The 17361-nt window shown below is 44.6% G+C and overlaps 1 protein-coding gene across 1 annotated transcript in view; it reads left to right on the top strand.

Annotated features, from left to right (window-relative positions):
• Window positions 1-14510: 14510 nt before the first annotated feature.
• Window positions 14511-17361, top strand: part of ELL2 (elongation factor for RNA polymerase II 2) — a 36706-nt gene continuing 33855 nt past the window's right edge. The window contains exon 1 of the mRNA XM_056325004.1: window positions 14511-14639. Coding sequence (XP_056180979.1) covers window positions 14511-14639 — 129 coding nt within the window. The remainder of the gene's footprint in view (window positions 14640-17361) is intronic.

The following is a 17361-nucleotide window of genomic DNA, read 5'->3' as shown; positions in this document are numbered from 1 at the left end:
AGCATCCACAAAGGAACATGGAACCTAGTGCAGATTTCCAAGCAACAGCTATTTTGACATCACTCAGCTATGGTTATGCACCAGATCCCAAAATGAGGACATTATAGCTGAAAGGTTTATAATCATGTATTTTCTGTACTTGCAAACAATGGCCATCTTTTTAAACTGATATTTATTATTATCATGCAATCACAATGTGTAGAATGCTCTCTATAGCTAATGGAAGGAAGGCTTCCTAACACAAAAAGGACTTGGTTGTTAAAAATGCTAATACCTAGCTGGCAGTTGTGAGTGTCTGAGCACCCAGGTGACTGAATTTTCTAGAGAAAGAACACTGTCCTTATTAAAAATATTGCCAAGTTTTGCTGAATTACTCTGACACATCAGCCCTCTCCTGACAGAATTTCACTGCAATTAATCTTACAAAGCCTAAGCCAAAAGACAGACATCGCCTACAGCTGCAAACACCTGAAACTATTGCAATTAATCAAATGGTGGTGGACTAGCAAGAGTCTGACTTCATTGTCACCATAACTGCATTCAGGTTGGTATTCTCTGGAAAAAGTGCAGAGGAGTTTGTCTAGGAACTTAGATGCTGACCTAGAGACTTTATATAATATATACATAAAAATATACAGTTTGGTGCACTGGCAGGTTTCTGAGCTTTATGGAGCTCATTAGTAGTTCAGATGGTGTCATGGCACGAGATCACTGGGGACTCTTGGATACAGCACACCCCAGCTCGGGGAGGAAGCTCCTTTCAGCATCAACAGCTTACCCAGGAGCACAGCCAGCACAGTCCCTTCCCACCATGGAGTAGGAACCAATTTTGTCTCCTTCTGAGCTGTTCCCAAAGTGGCTCTTATGCACCTTGTGGTCTCAACCCTATGCAAAGACCCTAGGAAACCCTTAAGGATGCCATTCCAAAGCAATGGTCACTCTGACTACAGCAAGCCACCTGCCAGAGTATCTCATACAACCTCCAAAACTGGTTGCACCAGATGTTTTACAGGGGGTCTTGCACAAGTAATCAGCTGAAAAGATAACAAGTGTCTTACCAGCTCTCTGCCAAATACATATTTCTGGGCAGCAATAGTAATTTTTGAGGTGTTCTCTTAACCTAGTCCCTATTGATGCAATTGCCAGTGATTAGCTAGATGCAAGCTTGCCAGAGCATCAGAAAAAACTTTGGCTTACAAACCACTCTGGTTTGGCAAGCGTATTGCACCCAGACTTGGCACTCACTACAAGCAATGTAGGACTTACACTTTATCTCTACCAATTCTCTTGCCGTGACTCCCCAAAAATTTGTGTGTCTACTCACACCACTCTATAACTTAGACTTATTATTCTCCCACAGACATTCACCTTAGTTCTTTCATATAAAAAGATCCAGAGGGCTCTGCAAAAGCTCTTTTGTAAGTCTGGAAGCTCATTTTTTGTATAGAGTAGCAACACAAGGAAAAGAAAGTGAAGTGACATCATGGGAGAAAGTACAAAAGCTCAATCTCATTTACTTGAGACCTACTTTCATGTTAAGTGTTGTAGTTATCATTTCTACCTGCTTCTTCTTGTGGCTGAGGTTTGTCCACTACCTCAACCTAAACCAAATAAGGACTTTTAGAAAAGGTCTGGATGCGTTTTTCTGCTCAGTCTCCAGCTGTAAATTGCAGCTCTTTTGCCTGGTATTGCATTAGCAATCATTTACTGTCACAGTGACACAGCTCAGCTTCCTGACTGAGGTGGAAACTAGAACTTTTGGAAAGGCAAGTTTTCAGTGGGGTTGGTGAACTGATCTGGATAATCACGCAGTCACACACACCATTACTGAGGCACAAGCAATGTGCTGTTCAAAGGAGTGGAGGAGGATCAATGTGTCTAAACCAACCCTGAGAACATGTGTTTGCATTTCCCTTGGAGGCACCAGATGTAAGTGGCTAGAGAACAGCTGGTGACTAGTAATTCATGTTTCCTCCACGTTTTTCAGGTAAAAGTTAATTAGGTGTCTGTATATGTGTGTGTGTGTATATATCTATATATCTATATCTATATCTGTTCTTGTCATATACAGCATCACTAACATGAGGTTGTACTTTGCAGCTTCACATACTCCATCGCTCTGGCTGGGCAGGTGGCAGAGCCAATGCTAGCAACCATCAGAGTCAGGACAGGAAAAATGCATCTCTCCTGAGAGAATACATGAACGTTGGCTCACACCGCCATGCTCTGCAACACCCAGACTCACATGGAAAGTCACAACAGTGTTTGTGCATCTGCTGTGCACCCAGCAGAAATGCACGGCTAGGCATGGATCATTGCAAGCATGCCTGTGCCATTGCAGCAGCTGTTGTTGCATCCTACCACCATGCAAAAATCAAATCTCAGGTGCTGGCAAGAGGTCATAGCATTCAGTCAACAACAGGTGACTTTTCTCTGACAATGTGGGCATCACCAAACTGTTTCATAACAGTCCAGGTCAGGACAAATCCTGGCAGCTGCACATCCTAGCAGGGCTGGCCCCATGGCAGCCTTTCTAGGAGTAGCTGAACAGTATCCAGAAAGAAAACTTTTATTATAAGAAGGTTATAGAATCATTTAGGTTGGTAAAGACTTGTAAGTCCAACCGTTAACCCAGCACTCCCAAGTCCATCACTAAACCCTGTCCCTAAGCACATCTATGCATTTTTTTTAAACTCCCCCATGGATGGTGACTCCATCACCACCCCAGGCAGCCTGTGCTGAAGCCTGACCACCCTTTCCATGAAGAATTTTTTCCTAATACCCAACCTAAACCTCCCCTGGAGCAACTTGAGGCCATTTCCTCTTGTCCTGTTGCTTGTTACTTGGGAGAAGAGACCAACCCCCAGCTGCCTACAGCTCCTGTGAGGTAGTCAAAGAGAATGAGAAGGTGCCCCCTGAGCCTTATGTAGTGCTAGGAGCAATAAAATGCTGCTCAGAAAGAAAAAGAAAATGTCACCAAACCACCCCAAACTTTAAAAAAGGAACCCTTTCTGGCGTTTGAACCCCTGCTTCCTCTGAGGAATGAGCTGGGAGATTTGTTGCATGCCTGCTCACATGGGTGGGATGGCTGAGCGACCCTTAAAGGGACTGGAGACTCTGCTCCACACAGAAAAGCTTCAGACTGAGAAATCAGGCCATGTGTGCCTGGAACAGGCATTGAGAGCGATGGGAGGATCCCGCTAGGAATTGGGGCTCCCTGCAAGGATCCCTTCAGAACAGTGCCTGGCAGCATTTGCATCCCCCGCATGCCAGGTGCCCTTGAAAGGTGAGGACATTAATTTTATCTTGTCAGTGAAGTCTTTGGTCCAGAGAAAGAGCTACACAGCCCTTCTGGTTAACACCAAGGAGCTAATTAGATTTGCTCCTAACTTAATGAAATCCTGAGCAAAGTCATTAAGGGTTTTGATGACAGTAAGTGACTCAGAAAGATGCTAATGAGATGCCACAGGGACCTACTATGCAACCAAAGCTGTGAGATTTATTTCTGGGTTGTCCAGGAAATAGACAGCATATATGTGTGCATGTGTGCGTGCGTGTGTGTGTTGGCTTTTAAATGAGAGCCTGCACGCTTGATATTTCTATACATAGATATATCCAAGGAAGCGGTCCAACAGACTTCTGGGGACTGTATCAGTCTAATAGTCTGATGGAGAATTTGCCTCAGGATACTAAAGAAGCGCTAGCTGACAGGATGACTTAGTGGCAGCCGCTTATTAATTTTTCTACTCTATTCATTTTGGAAGCTCCCCAAGAAGCTGCTTTTTAGTTCCTGCAGCGCTGTAGCAATGACATCCAGCAGTGTAAGCTGCGGAGTGGCCTAAAAGGGATGTCTTATAACAGGAAAGGGCTTGTGCATTTTTCTTTCTTGGAATTATTTGCAAAATAAAACCTCAGGCCACTTGTGAACATTTCAGTCTTCCCTGGTGAAACAGCCCTCCTTCTGCCCCAGCATACACACCACCTGGGCAACACGCATCACTCATGAACAATATCATTGCGAGAAATTCCCCTTCTGAGGACTGGTCGTTTCTTCATGATCATCTCACACTGTCTGGAGAAATAATTACTAATTAATCCCAGTGCGGTCTTCAATTTGGTGGCTTTCCAGCAAGAAAACTACTCCCAGAAAAGATAAATCATGTGTGAAAAAGTTTTCAGGATTAAGGCTAAATTAATTATTGCCAGGCACAAGAATACTGTTAATCCTAACTTCTTGTTCTCCAGTTTTGCTTCATAGTAAGAGAGACATTGTATAGTAGTTGCATTTTTGCATTTACAGAGTAACTTCCATTATAGGAATTCAAGACACTGCAAAGGTAGCTAAATCAGTATTACGCGCCAAAAAATTATGTTTCTTTCAAGTTACTGCCAGGAGCAGGAACAAAGCCCCGATCTTTTTGCTATTATATACTTGTATTATTGTAGCATCTACCAGCTCCTAGTCATAAGCCAGTTTTCCCTCACACTGAACATCACTGAACCCCTAGTCCCAAATTTGGCATTTTGTTTCTTTTTGCCATGAAACTGAATTGCCTTTGCCTCTGCTTCAGTCTGAGCCAAAAAGCATTTTTTTCAGTGGGTCAGGGGGTGGCAGGAAAAAAGATCACAGTGAAATGAGCTGGTTTTGTTTTCTTTTGCAATGTCCTTAGGGTCCCTAGGGTGATATCTGTTCCTATGCAGTCAACAGCAGCTTTCACAACAGTTTAAGTGGAATCATTAATTCCAGCCAACAGCAAATAATAGCGATACTGGTATATGGCACTTTTCCCCTTCCTTTCTTGTTTTTGAGTGTGGACATTAATTTATTTTTTATTTATACAGTATAGTGTAATCCACTGTCTAATGCAGTGGATCACATGGAGTACCTGATTTCTCCACCAAAACTCATGTCTTCATTTCAAATGCATGACAGAAATTTAAAGACTGGAAACTAATGTGGAAGGCAAACATTCCAAGTCATACTTAACTGTTCTGAATGAATGAATAAGCTTTACAGAGCAAATGTAAAACAAAACTAACTGAACATAAATAAGCTGCTTCCAGCAGTTCCAGCCTACATCTAAATTTAAACTTCTCTTCAATGAAGTAGAAAAAACTCCAAGCTTGCAATTAAAAGACAAAAAAAAAACCCAAACCAAACCAAACAAAAAAGGGGGGGGGGGGGGGGGGGGGGGGAGGGGGGCCAAGTTTAAAATACAAGAAAGGAAAAAAACATTTTAAACTGTGCAATGTAAAATTGGAAGGGGTGACTAGCTAACAATTACTTGATAGTATAAACAATAGCAAAGTGGGATGCACAACGCTAATTGTCAAAATTACAGTAACTGTGGTATTTTGACAGAGCTGAAGGTGTCTGAATGGTGACTGTGACTATTTCTAGCAAATAGGGTAAACAAATCTTATTACTACAGCATTTAACAGTGCTATTTGTAAAGAAAGCCAGTGCTGCATGCATGTACCTATTCCAAGAGCTGTATCTAAACATCCGGGACAATTATGCTTTTAAGAATGGTGCAGTGATAAAGAAGGTAAAAAAAACCCCTAAACATCTTGCTACATACTATGTTACATATAAATTTATGGTTGCAAGTCTCAAAGAAATTATAGTCAGCAAAAACATGGCTCTAATTGGTTTAATGATTCTCTGTCATAACAGAGGCATATAAGACATGTATTATATTGGAAAGAGGCTGTATTTCTATTTATAGAATAAAATTACAATAAGGGCTAAAACTACAATAAGGGCTCAATCATATGCTTTAATAAGGAGTTTAGCAGCTGAACTCTTCCATAAGAAAGCACATCAAGGCTGGTGTCTGTCAAACTATGCAAAAGTAGTGCAGAGTAAAAAATCCTTCACATTCATAATTCTCTATATTTTACTCAAGCAATGAAACAAAAGATACCTGATATGAAGTATGATAAAAAATGACATAAAAAGAAATGTCATGAAATCTGAAAGCTTTTAATCGTTTTATAACCTCAAAATAAAGAGGAAAATTTGGAAAGCAGGTGTCGTTCTCATGAGTAACAAAGTTTTACTTCTTACAGTTTGCTTTCTCAGTCCTGTTTTCCCCATTTTGGGAAAAGTACACAATTACAGTCTCTTTTCATCTCTAAAGACAAAAGCAAGTAGAGAAAGCAAAAGTTGTGTTTATTTTCTTCTAAGAACATTTGCCTTGTACTTAGCTATTTACAGAAAGTATAATCACCAAGAGTTCATTCATGAGAGAAACCAAGCATATTACGGATTATTACTCACACTTTTAAAGGGAATGGAAACCAAAGTTTAGGTCCATTCTTTCTACTGCTTTTCATGAATCAACAAGACAGCTTCTGATTTAATTTTATGCTTACTTTTAAGTCTGGAAATACTAGACAGGATCCAGGGATGCTGGGAAGATGATCAGAGCTGTTTGAAGGACTGAGGATGTGAAGAGACTCTTAGGGTGAGCTCTCTTCCACTCAGTGGGAAAATCTGCAGCAGGTAGCATGGCCCGTGCTTCTGCACTCCCATGTAGTCACACTGGTGCATTCGTGGACAAGCTGACCCTTTAAACTTGGTCTGGGTTAAGCAGAAGTATAGCCAAGAAAACACAAAAAGGAATGTTTGTAGTAGTCTCACTGCTCAGCCTGGAGCAATGCTGTCCCAGCGCTATCCCTTCTATCTAATATTAAGCAATAACTTAGTTAAAAATCACTAGGTAATTTCAGAGCACAGGCCAGCTTGTATTCAGCAGTTTGTATTGTTCACTTTTCCTCCCCATGCAAGTGCCAGGGTGCTGGCACCACCATACGGACACACAGCCAGCAGACACCGCGCTGTGCTGGCACTGGCTCTGCGCTGGCTGCTGGACTCCCCAGCTGGCTGTCCTACAGAAAGAAAACACCTCTTTCCTACATTGTTTCCAGATTTTATTTCCCTCAAATCATCACAGTGATTTAATGTTTGGGTTTAGTGTATTTCACCAGGGAGGCAAAGTGGTTTTGGTCCAGTGGATGTAGTATTGCGCAGAGCCATGGAGTAATTCAGCTGAACTGCTGTAAACCTCTAGGACTGGGACACGCTTGTTTTAATTATATTTATTTCGACAGCAATTAATGTACCAAATGAGATGAATTTTCATTGCAAATGCACAAGGTTTCTAAACCACAGAGTGTGGCACATGAGCTCTTCTTCCTATTGCAGCTGCACAGAGGGAGAGCCACCTCCTAGATGGCTGGCTGCTCTGAAGTGATGCTCCTCCAACAGCACCGCGCCTGGAAAGCAGGGAGGGACACCCAACCTCCTTCTCTTTGAGAAACAGGAAAATGACCTCAGTCCAGGCAGGACCATTAAAAAAACTTAATTTTGGGCAAACACATCAATAACTGTCCCTACTGCCAGATTTTGTTCAAAGAAGGAAAGAGGGAAGGGAGCAGGAAAGAGACAGGTAGCCAGACAAACCCCACAATGTTGGAGGGACTTTAGATGGTGCTTTTTGTTTTTGCATTTTAACCCTTTGCAACAGTGAGTGAGGCAGGCAGAGTTCAGGTGTGGGAAAACCACCTGTTATCAGCTTCAGTTTCAGGTGCTGATGTGGCGCGCAGAGCCCCTCATGTCACAGGCAGGTCCCCCCACAATGCCTGCCCGCTTCAGGACTGGGAGCTGAGGCTGGGGCTCCCACGTGGGCCCTGCACAGGGACGAGACACTCAGACAACAGCCTGAAGAGCAGAGGACCCCTCTGATGGCACCCAAAGCATCTGCCATCCAAAGCATTTGCCATTCAAAGCATCCACCATGGCTCTGGACCATTTTGTTGACTATGAAAAAAGCCCGTGCATCATTTTACCCAGTAAAAACACCTTAACCAGCCAGGGAAACAGATTTCATGCCTTGATGACTGACCAAGAAAATGAATGAGATTTGGAAACAGCATGTTAAAATTACCAACGCCGGACTAATTAAACTAAGTTTTCACAGCAGAGAGCAAGCACTTGATAGTGATTCTGCTTTAGACATACATGACTTTGGTTTACCTTTCATCCCACAAACCCTTACATGCATATTGAACTATCAGCAGAAATGGTCTTTTGGAGTCATGGACTAAAACACACAAACATATATAAAACAGAGCAGCAACAACAACAAAAAATCTTACAGACCTTTCTGTGTACTACTCTGTCACTCTATTCACCTCCTTCAAACATTAATCATAAAGTCAACAAAGTTGCAAAGTCAATTTTTTTAATATTGATATTAAGTCAAATCATAGTTTCTTCCTATCTTGGCTGTATACAGAATAATTATGCTAGCGTCATCCCTTCTATCTCATAATAAGCAGTAATTTGGTTTAAAATCACTAGAAAATTTCAGAGAAGCATACACATTCATCCTTTTGCATCTGAAGCTATGCCTTAACAGAAGTACAGCATTTGCTTCAGAAATGTCAGACTGTCATGACATGATTACATTTCTGTATAATTGATTACAGAAGTGGATAATGTCCTTCAGCCAAATAAATTACTAACTAGTTCTCCTACATCTTCATCCAAATCTCAGTTACCTTAGCAACTTCATGTTATCCAGGGGAATTTAAAACACATCACAGCCATGCAACTTCTGATAAAACAAAGGCAGCATGCTGTGCTGTATGCGGTGGGTGCTTCCATGCCTGCATGGCATGTTGCCAATACATGGACAGTGTCTATCCAACTAGTTCTTTGCCTACAATATGTTTTTTTCTTTAAGCAGGATAAAGAAAGGATTGTGTTTACAGGCAGGGAAGACTGCAGGAGTCAAGAATAACTACAGCATACATTGTGCAGGTATATCTCTGTTTCACAATTCTGCTGAATTTCAGGGGGAAAAGTAACAGTGATGATTAGTAGATTTAAGTTATCACAAAACATTTTTACATGCTTCTATATTTTCAACAGCATTTTGAAAACAGAAATCTTGCCTATGCTTTGATACATATGCCACAGAAATAAATACCATATATATATTTACATGCATATATAAAATAAAGACCATACATGTGTGTGTATGTATATGTGTGTGTGTATATATATATATTTAATACTTTTTTTTTTTTTTTTTTTTTTTTACTGTGAGGGCGGCAAGGCGCTGGCCCAGGCTGCCCAGAGCAGCTGTGGGTGCCCCATCCCTGGCAGGGCTCAAGGCCAGGCTGGACGGGGCTGGGAGTGACCTGAGGTAGTGGAAAGTGTCCCTGCCCATAGCAAGGGGGTGGGACTGGGTGGTCTTTAAGGTTGTTTTCAACCCAAACCATTCTATGATTATACATACATACATACACATATACATACATACATATATATGCGCACACATACACACAGGCAAAAGCATAGCTTTAGGACCAACAGAAAACAGCCATTAGCTCAAGACTGCATAGAGGTTACACAAAATAATTCTACTTTCTAAACACTTCCTGATCTTTCCTGTGCCTCACATAGACCAATAATATACCTAAATAATTTGTTTGGGCAATTTGAAAATGGTACACCTCTCAGTCTCACACAGGCAGTGAGTAATAGTAAAAAATAAAAATTTGCCAACTCAACCTTGGCACTAGGCAGATGCAGAAGGCTGCTGTACAAAGGACTAGGATTGCACAGGAATTATGCACTGGACCCTATATGATACCTGTTGTGGGGTTCATGAGAAGGGATGAGGTTTCACTTTTTGACACAGTGATCCTGTGTAGAACAGGGGTAAGGGATACAGCTATAAAAACATGCATGTTTTTATACACACATACATATATAACGTGTAATTTGACATAGCCTGTATGACAGACAGTATTTCACTAATTGACACTAATGTTTTATGAATGTAGGGAAAGAACCACTTAAGTGGTTAAGCAGATTAATAACTCAACACTGCACTGAATCTGAAAGCAACCTTTTGACGTTCTTGTAACTAATTTACTGTTGAAGACTACTGAAAATTAACTACAACCATTTCTCAGGTACACTTAAAGATTTTGTTCCCACTATCTCTGGAAGTATATTTTTAGCCTTCATAATGAGGAAATGGTGATTTTTCTTGGCAGACCACAAAATGGGCCTAAAACATTCACCTCTCTTCCAGCAGCATCAAGTGCCACTGTAGCCTCCATTGCCCCATAAACTACAAAGAGCTCACTACGCATTAAAGAAAGAACAAATAACGTGAACGGCTGCTTCGCAGCAGTAATTGGATGTTTTTCCCCAAATGCTGGCTACTTTATGTGTTTTTAAGTACAATTGTTAGAGGAAGTGCTAGATGTTAAGACCTTGAGGAGTCCTGTTTATCCAAGTGAGCCACGTGTTTCAGTAGGTTCAATTTTACAGCAGGAGTGTGCAGGACTGAAGCCATCTAAACTCTGGTTATAGTAACATCAGTTACCAAGCATAAACAAAGAAAACCCCCAAAACCCACAAGCTGGGTCATGGCAACCACCTGGGAGACCCAGTCTTACTGAACAGGAGCATGGGGATGTCCTACCAGTGACATTAGCAAGAGGAAGTTCATGTCAAAAACTTGTAGTTGTGAAAGTCCTTTGCAGTTAGTTGCCTTCCTCAGGCTCCAAGCAGCCTGCCCTGCCTAGTGCTCCACAGTGGCACTTCAGGTGTGCTGAGCCACCGTCTGCTCATCCGCACAGGGGTCCGGAGGAACCCTTGTCAGAAATGGAAGGGTTTCCAAAGCATCGCTATCTCCTTCCTCCCTTCCTGAACAGAGAGCAAAGCACTGCTGATTTTCAGCAACAGCATCACAGGAGCAACAGCCCAATTCCTACTACTGGTCAGCTAAACCATGTGTCACAGTAGCGTGCAAGCTAACGCACCATATACCTTAATAACATTGGTAATGAGTGTTCTCCAATTTTGTGCATGTGTGCATGCATGTAACTGCACTACAGCACTAAGAAACCGCAAAGCATTTGTGCTCATTTCAGTATGGAATGAAATGTAGGCAAAGCAGTAGAAGGAAAGAAAATGGTCTGCTTTTATGTCACTTCCCTTTGGTTGTTGTGTTTTCTATAAGCATAATGGTGCACCTCTGAATCACATCAGTTTTTTTCCATATGCAACCCTGACTCCTTTCGGCACATAGGCTGCTCTGTCACACCTCACTAGGCAAGGGATGAATAACACTGTTGCCCAGCTACCAAGCTTCTTATTTTACAGCTCCTTTCTCCAAGCAGCTCTTCTACGGCAGACTATGGAAGAGGAAACAGCATACAAAACTACCAGTATAGTCAGCTCCTCTCCTTCACACACTCTCCAGTTCAAACAGTAACAAAAATACCTCCCAAACTTCACATACATGTACTAGCCTCTGCCTATAGAAAGCCGCTGTCAGGAAGAAGCAATAGTTTCAGCATTTTAAGATGAAATTATATTTCTCACCTTGACAATTGCAGAATCTGTATGAAAAAAAATCTAATCATCAGAAGATCTAGAAACTGCACAAATGTTAAAGCTCATCCATGCATGGAATTTGCATTTAAAACAAGGAAGAGAAAGAAAAAAAGCCTTCTTCCATATCTACCTGCGCTGGTGGAAGAAATTATATCACTTGTTACTTGCCACCAAAGCAGGTTGTGTCAACATTTCTTAATTCACTTCTGCAAGATAAGCTTAAAACGATTTACTGTGAAAGAAGCCTCTCTCATTAGCCCAAAGGTGTCCACTTACAAAGCTGCACTGGTTTAAGTAGCTCAGCATGCAATCACACCTTTAATTAAAAAGGTTCAACTCCATACATTGGCAAGACCACAGGTTCTTCCCTACACAGGCAAGCCCTAAAGAGCAAAAAATACTGCAGTGTGGGGAATGCAAGGCTTCTGACTCCTGTGGAATGCACGCAGGGTTTTCTTCTGGGGGCTGTTTTCAGGAGCAGGGCCTGTGAACTCATTTTGTGAAACCAAGGAGTGAGCTGCGGCACCATTATCAACCTGGTAAGCTGTCCATTATTTTTTTGCGAGTCTCGTATTGTATCCTTGTTCACTTCGATCCTGATAACAGGAGCTGGACTAGATCCTAAATTAACTGAATAACCAGAAATGTTTCATTTCCTACCAAAGATTATTTACATTCTCCATATTGTAACACATGAAAACTAACAGCAGAAAGAAAATCTGCAAGCAGGCAAAATGAGCATAAATTAAGCTTTGTTTCTGCAGTTGCTGAAAGGTGTTTATTTTTTCCACTGTAAAGCTTTGGCTTGCTTTACTAAAGCTCCTGGCTGTGTGTCTTACAGCTGAGGTTCTCTCTGCTTTTCCTGGGGCTGTTGGCAGGGCGAAGAAGATCTGCTGCCTTCTTCCTGCAGTGATGTTTGGGAGCTTAATGTAGGGGAAATGGATGGGAAAGTCTCAAAGTCAGGAGCTGAAGCAGACAGTTCTATTCTCAGTTTTTAATTCACCTGGTATCTAGAAATACAGAGAAAATTATTATACACCTCACACACACACCCCAAACAAAAAAAAACCCAACCAACCAAACAGAAGGAAAGCAAAAAGCAGAAAACTCTCTAAAGGGCTGAGCAATGGCAGAACATATTACAGGAACTGCAAGCTCAGAGGAGGATGAGAATGAAGGTACTGCCTCACTAATACCATGAGCTCTCTTCAAGGTGCTCACACAAACATTTTGCCTTCTACTTTGTTTTTGTACAGACTCTGTGTTACGACTTTGCTGTACATATTATGACCTGGTGAGAACTTCAGGACATTTTGAAGAAATCACTGATGTCTACTCTCCATACCCTATTGGTCCCTGAGATGTTATTATTTATATAATAAAGTAGTTGTGTTAAGAAAGATTCACATTCCAGAGAACCAGTCTTGCAAAGAAACTTATACAGGCAACCTTGATTGCAACAGAACACTGCATAGACACACCTATTACAGTTATAGGACTTAATTAAGCCTTCCCTAAACACGAAATGATACAATATAGATAGAATTATGCATTATATGGTCAAGAGATTACCATTTAGTTCTCTTATTATTACGCATTTTGTTTACTTAGTTTGGCCAGGAAATAACAACCATAAAAAGGTGAAGCCAAACAGGTAAGAAATGACCTGAAGAAAGGGGTTTCTATGAGGGTATGTGTGTGTATATCTATTTGTATATGCATGTATATATGTGTGTATATATACATATACATGCATATAGGGGTGTGTGTGTATATATATATGTGTATATACATATATCAGAAAGTTGTTTTGGTCCAGGGCAGTACAGAACAAAGAGCAACTACTAGTGGAAGAAAAGAACAATATTGGTGGAGAAGAAAACCAAAACAGCAAATTACAATCTCAGCATGGCAGTCAGAAGACCAGATCAGGGCAGATACGGACATGCTCTTGAAGGTAAAGACAAGATTTTAATTTGTGACGTTAAGAATGTGCTTTGGAAGATAACAGTCAATGCATTTTAACTAGTTTGCTTTTAAACCTTCACTCTGTAAAGAATGGACAAGGTTTTGGGTCACGGGGGTTTTTTGTGTGCTGGCTGACTGAGATGAATTGTGGAGCCAGGAGTAAGATTGGGTATGGGGAAAATGAAAGCACAACGATTTTAAGCTGCCTATAAAGTATTTCGCACGCATGTAAGTAACTTAAATGGCAACCTGCAGTCAGCAGAACTATCAGCCTGTAATTTTGGCCAGCGCAAAACTGATCACCCTTGCACGTCAGCGCGGAGCACACGGGAGCCCCTGGATGCTGTCGGCTCGCCTCTTTTTAGGGAGCCGTGGGGTGCCGGAAGGCCCGGGGGCTCCTCGGACAGTTCCCGCACAGCCGCGGCCCCGCAGCACCCTTGCGGGCTGAGCGCCCGGCGCCGGGCCAGCCGTGCCAGGGGCAGCGCGCCGCGGCCGCGCCCGGCGTTGCAGCTGCTCCGCCACCGGTGAGGCAGCGAAGGCGGGCAGCTGTCTGCGGCAGCACCCGGTGAGCCCTGGTTCGCGCTGCACCGCTGCTTCCGCAGCTCCAACGGCCAGCGCCCTCCTTTTTTGTTTTTTAAAAAAACACTACTTAGCGGTGGCGGTGCGGCAGGTGAACCGGCCAACCGGCCTGCGGGACCAGCACCGCCCGGGGCACGGTGACGCGTGCGGAGCGCGCAGGGCACCGCGCCTCCCGGTGTCCGCACCTGCGCCGCCTCACTTTCCCCGCCCGAGGCCGGCTCCTCCCGGCACAGGGCGCGGCGGCGCTCCCCGTGCTCCCCCTCAGGCCCGGCGGGAGGCGCAGCCTCGGCGGGACGCGGCCAGCCGGGCCCTCACCCCGCTCTCTGCGCTAAGACGACGGCCCGGCGCGGCCCGGCCCAACGGCCGTTTACCGAGACTGGCGCCCAGCGCGCGCCGGCCCCGCGGCCCCGCCCCGCCCCTCAGCGGGGGGCTCCGCCCGGCCCGGCCAATGGGCGCGGCGCGGCTGCGCGGGCATGGCTGTAGCGCGCGAGTGGCCGGAGCGGCCGGCGGCGGCGGCAGTTGAGGGGCGTGTAAGATGGCGGGACTGAGGGACGGGGCGAGGCACGGCGTGTCCTGCGGGACGGGGAGACCGAATGTCAAGGTGCCGCACGTCAAGCTGACCGAGACGGCCCAGCGAGCGCTGGAGAGCTGCCCGGGTGGCAAGGTGAGCGCGGCGGCTGCCGAGCCCCGCGGGTTCGCGTCGTTACACCGCCCGTGCTCGGTGCGCATCCCGGCGCTCCTGCCTCCCGCCGGCGGTGGCGGCGGGCAGGTGCCGTGGGGACCGATCCCCGCGCGTCGTGCTCCGTGGGCGCCCCGGGACGCAGCCGCCGCCGGCGGGGAACGGGTGCGGAGCGCCCGGTGGAAGTTGGAGGTCGTCGCACCTTCTCCGCGCTGCGTGACACTTGGTAAACTTTCCGCAGCCCTTTGGCGTGCCGCCCGGCGAGCATCAGCTGCTTTGTCGTTATACCTGACGGACCCGAGCCCGCGTCCCCGCGCCGCGGGGCTGTCCCGGCGGGTGCAGCATCCCCACGGCGGGGACGGGTGCCCGTTGGGCTGCCCCGCCTTGGAGCCGCGTGCGCCAGGTGCCGTCCTTTGGAAGTGACTCGGGCGATTTGGCGTTTGCTCGTGGTGCCGGCGTCCGCGCAGAGAGCCTGGAAGTCACTAGGACAGGCGAGCTCCGTGCTCCCGGGAGGGGATGCTCTCCCGCCGGCAGCGGGGTGCAGGTGCGACCGGCGCGCCCGGGACCGGAGCGCATCCCTCGCGCTCCGCCGGTGGCAGCGGAGAGCAGGTGCCACACGCGAGGCTGCGGTTTGACGTCCCAACACTTCTGCGCCTTTCAGCACTTGACGAGTTGGAAATTGTGCTACCTGTAGTAAAAGTATTTTCTTTACTTGCAGGTATATGTGTCTCGGAAGAGGTTTAATTATTTCTGATTTATGAAACAACTTAATTATTGCCCTGTGTTTTTCTCTTTCCAAACCAGGATAAATTTCCAAGTTAATGTAATTTTGCATGAAAAATGAGCAATACATGCCTAATCATCAGGATATTGCAAACTAAATAAAGAGCTATTGGTGGTCATTATGATAAAAGAAAACAACTAAAATTCTTTTCCCTATTTGACTATTTCTTCATCTCCCTGACGGTCAATGACGCTGTGATTCTTCCTGCAGGTCTGCTTTCCGTAATCTCGCCCTGCTGGAGTTTGAATGTGCCATTTGAGCAGCGACAAGTGGAAGAATAATGGGACATAAAAACTTCGAGCTTTCTTACTCTAGCTTCTGGAATTTCTGGGTTTAGAAAGGGTCGTCTTTTAAACTCTTCAACCAAATCACACATTGCTAACTTTTGCACTGACAGAAAAACCTCCCGCAGAACTATTCAGGATGTGATCCTCAGTCACCTCATTGCAGATGCTTTTTTGGTTTGTTTTATTAATAGTTGACGAGAACGTTGGCATCAGGGGGAGGAAGGAGAAGAAATTGTCTCTTTCTGTTGTCTCCATTTTAGGTAGGTCTGGGTGTGATCTGCTAGCTCACCGTGTTTGTGCGGTGCCAGATGCCGGAGGAGGACAGGATTGATGGTCCGTATCTGGTGATACCTTCCCTCTCACTACCTTAATGTTCAGCTACCTTGCAGACCCATTTCAGTTCTGATGGTGCAACTGAAAAATTTGCAATGAAGACTTAAAATCAGCAATTAGTGATAATGGTGGACGCAGTGAAGGGAATGCAAGGAAGGTAACATACAGCTCCACTGCTGCCTCTGTTCTGTGCTGGGTGATCTTATCTGTGTAACACAAGTAATATCGCAAAAAGTGTGTGTCAGGATAACCCTCTGATGACCTGCTTACCCCATAACCTGTAGAACCTAGGGAGCATGTAATCAGGGTCTGTATACTTAATCACTTAAGGCTCAAATTTAAACAGTCTGCATAAAAAACTAAGTGCTTGCTTCTTGTTGTTAACTCTGCTAAGAATTTTCTTGGCTTGTGTGTCAGTTAAAACTTGAGAGGCAATTAAATTCTTACATTGAAAACATCTAACTTCACCTCCACCTTCAGAAACACAGGATAGAAATTTTATCTCTTTGGCAGACCTGATCTCTGCAGCTTAGTGTAGGTGAGAACAAACCCTGATCTCCTGCTCATTTTATGTGCTCCATCATCTTGGTCTGGGGTTGACCACATTCAGGTGACAGGACATTCTTGACTAGATTTCCTTCAACCATAGTGACCAGCATGCTTCAAGATCCCAGAGCATCATCTGTGGCACTATTAATTTTGATTAAGGTATACAAGTATGGGCTTTGGCACCTGTGGTGGGGTGATTGATGATGGGCAGCTGGGAAGTTCATGATGTGAGACTTGGCTGGAGAAGATGGGAAGATAAGCCCTAGGGAAACAGAAGAGCAGACTGGAGTTAACTGGGAGTGATGGAGAAGACTGGGAGAGAGAATGAGTGAGCAGTCAACTGCATTACCTTCCTGCGGAATTCCAACCTCCTCTAGGGCACAGGACTGCCCTGGACAAGTCAGAGGTCTGGTATGAAGTGACTAAGATGTGTATCCTGTTTCAGATGTCAGGGGGTCATGGCTAACAAGACACCAGACTGCAGGAAAAACTTAGGGCAGCTAAATTCTGTCATAGCAAATATGATGGCCTGATCATAGTGCTTCACCTGCACCCTGCACAGGTGATCAGCAGAGACACAACTGAGCTGTGAAAGTCCAGAGTGGGATTTTGAGATGGCTTGGACAGGTTTGAGGTTTCCTGACTCCTGAAAGGGGAAAGTCCTATTCCACTTCTTTCCACTGGAGCAAAATACCCATTTAACTATTTTTTGGGGAACATCATCTTCTAGGTTAGCAAGCTGAATGAGGGTCCG

The sequence above is a fragment of the Falco biarmicus genome, chromosome Z (assembly GCF_023638135.1).
Source record: "Falco biarmicus isolate bFalBia1 chromosome Z, bFalBia1.pri, whole genome shotgun sequence".
NCBI classification, from domain to species: domain Eukaryota; kingdom Metazoa; phylum Chordata; class Aves; order Falconiformes; family Falconidae; genus Falco; species Falco biarmicus.
Note: the sequence above shows the minus strand (reverse complement) of the source record. Positions and strands in the feature narration are given on the sequence as shown.